The sequence below is a fragment of the Aplysia californica genome, unplaced genomic scaffold, assembly GCF_000002075.1.
Source record: "Aplysia californica isolate F4 #8 unplaced genomic scaffold, AplCal3.0 scaffold01590, whole genome shotgun sequence".
NCBI classification, from domain to species: Eukaryota; Metazoa; Mollusca; class Gastropoda; order Aplysiida; family Aplysiidae; genus Aplysia; species Aplysia californica.
In genome coordinates this window covers 27,532-28,819 of record NW_004798860.1, presented here as the reverse complement: position 1 = coordinate 28,819, position 1,288 = coordinate 27,532, and the positions used below count along the sequence as shown (strand labels likewise).

Sequence of the window (1,288 nt, the reverse complement as noted above, 5' to 3'; positions counted from 1 at the left end):
AGGAGGGGAGATAAAGACGATAGATGTTTGATAGGAAAGAAGAAGCAAACCACACCAGAGCACCCGCCAACCACCCACTAGTACAGGTTTTACGACACTCGCAACTGCATAAGGTTATATGAGCGCCAGAAGATTAGAGGTGTTACAAGAGAGTAACAAACAATTTAAAGAAGGAAGAGAGATAAGGTTGATAGATATTTGATAGGAAAGAAGAAGCAAACCACACCAGAGCACCCGCCAAAAGACACTTTAAGTTCTCGTTTGTGAAAAAAATTTAATAAAAATGCCACGTGAAGTACATGAAATCATCATTGCCTTTCTCACCCTGGATCAGGATATAGGCCACGAACAAACGCTCTCCACCTTTCCCTATCAGGTCGCGTGATGTCACTCCACGTCTTCTCACAAAGTACAGGTAGTAGAGAAAGGGAGAAAGAGAGAGAGAGAGAGAGAGGGAGGGAGAGAGATATAGAGTAAGAGAGAGAGGGGGGAAGGAAAATGATAGAGAGAGAGAGAGAGAGAGAAAGAGAGAATGACATAGAGGGAGAGAAAGAGAGAGTGACATAAGGGAGAGAGACAGATAGACAGAGACAAAAAGAAGGAGAAAAAAAAGAGAGAGAGAAAGAGAGACAGAGAAACAGATAGAGAGAAAGTAGACTTACCTCCCAACACAGCCCTCCATCCATAAGAGGAGTAAGCCTGCACCAGGAACCACAGACAACAGAACAGATGGACGTAGCCCACCACTAGAACCTCATTGCTCCGCAGTAGTTCCGCCTGAGGATGGTGACCTGTTCCGTGGTAGAAGCTGAGACAGAAAGAATTACCGGAAATAAGGAGTTAGTTTAGTTTTAGTAGAGGTTTTACGGCGCTCGCAACTGCATAAGGTCAGATGAGTGCCAGAAGATTAGTGGTGTCACAAGAGAGTAACAAACATAAAAAAGAAGAAGGGGAGATAAGGACGATAGATGTTTGATAGGAAAGAAGAAGCAAACCACACCAGGGCACCCGCCAACCGCCCACAAGTAAGGAGTAATAAGTAACATACAAGGAGGCTTTATCACAAATACATTTTTTTTTAATGTTTATCCTGTGTCCCGATTTTGGCGCCCATATTTGTTGGTAAAGTAAAAATGTATTGACATAGTGAAAATTGTTATGCATTATAGAAAAACAAAACAAGAAAAAGGGGAATTGTTTAGTCGGTCATGATGGTAATGGGAATACATTTATATACATTTTATACATAATACCACCCCCTACCCCCGTCCTCACACACATTTTATCC

At 42.2% G+C, this 1,288-nt stretch overlaps 1 protein-coding gene across 1 annotated transcript in view; it reads right to left on the bottom strand.

The window, feature by feature from the left end:
- Positions 1 to 1,288, bottom strand: part of LOC101862704 — a gene marked incomplete in the record, with an annotated part of 13,375 nt that overhangs the window by 4,625 nt on the left and 7,462 nt on the right. The window contains 1 exon segment of the mRNA XM_013090860.2: positions 663 to 808. Coding sequence (XP_012946314.1) covers positions 663 to 808 — 146 coding nt within the window.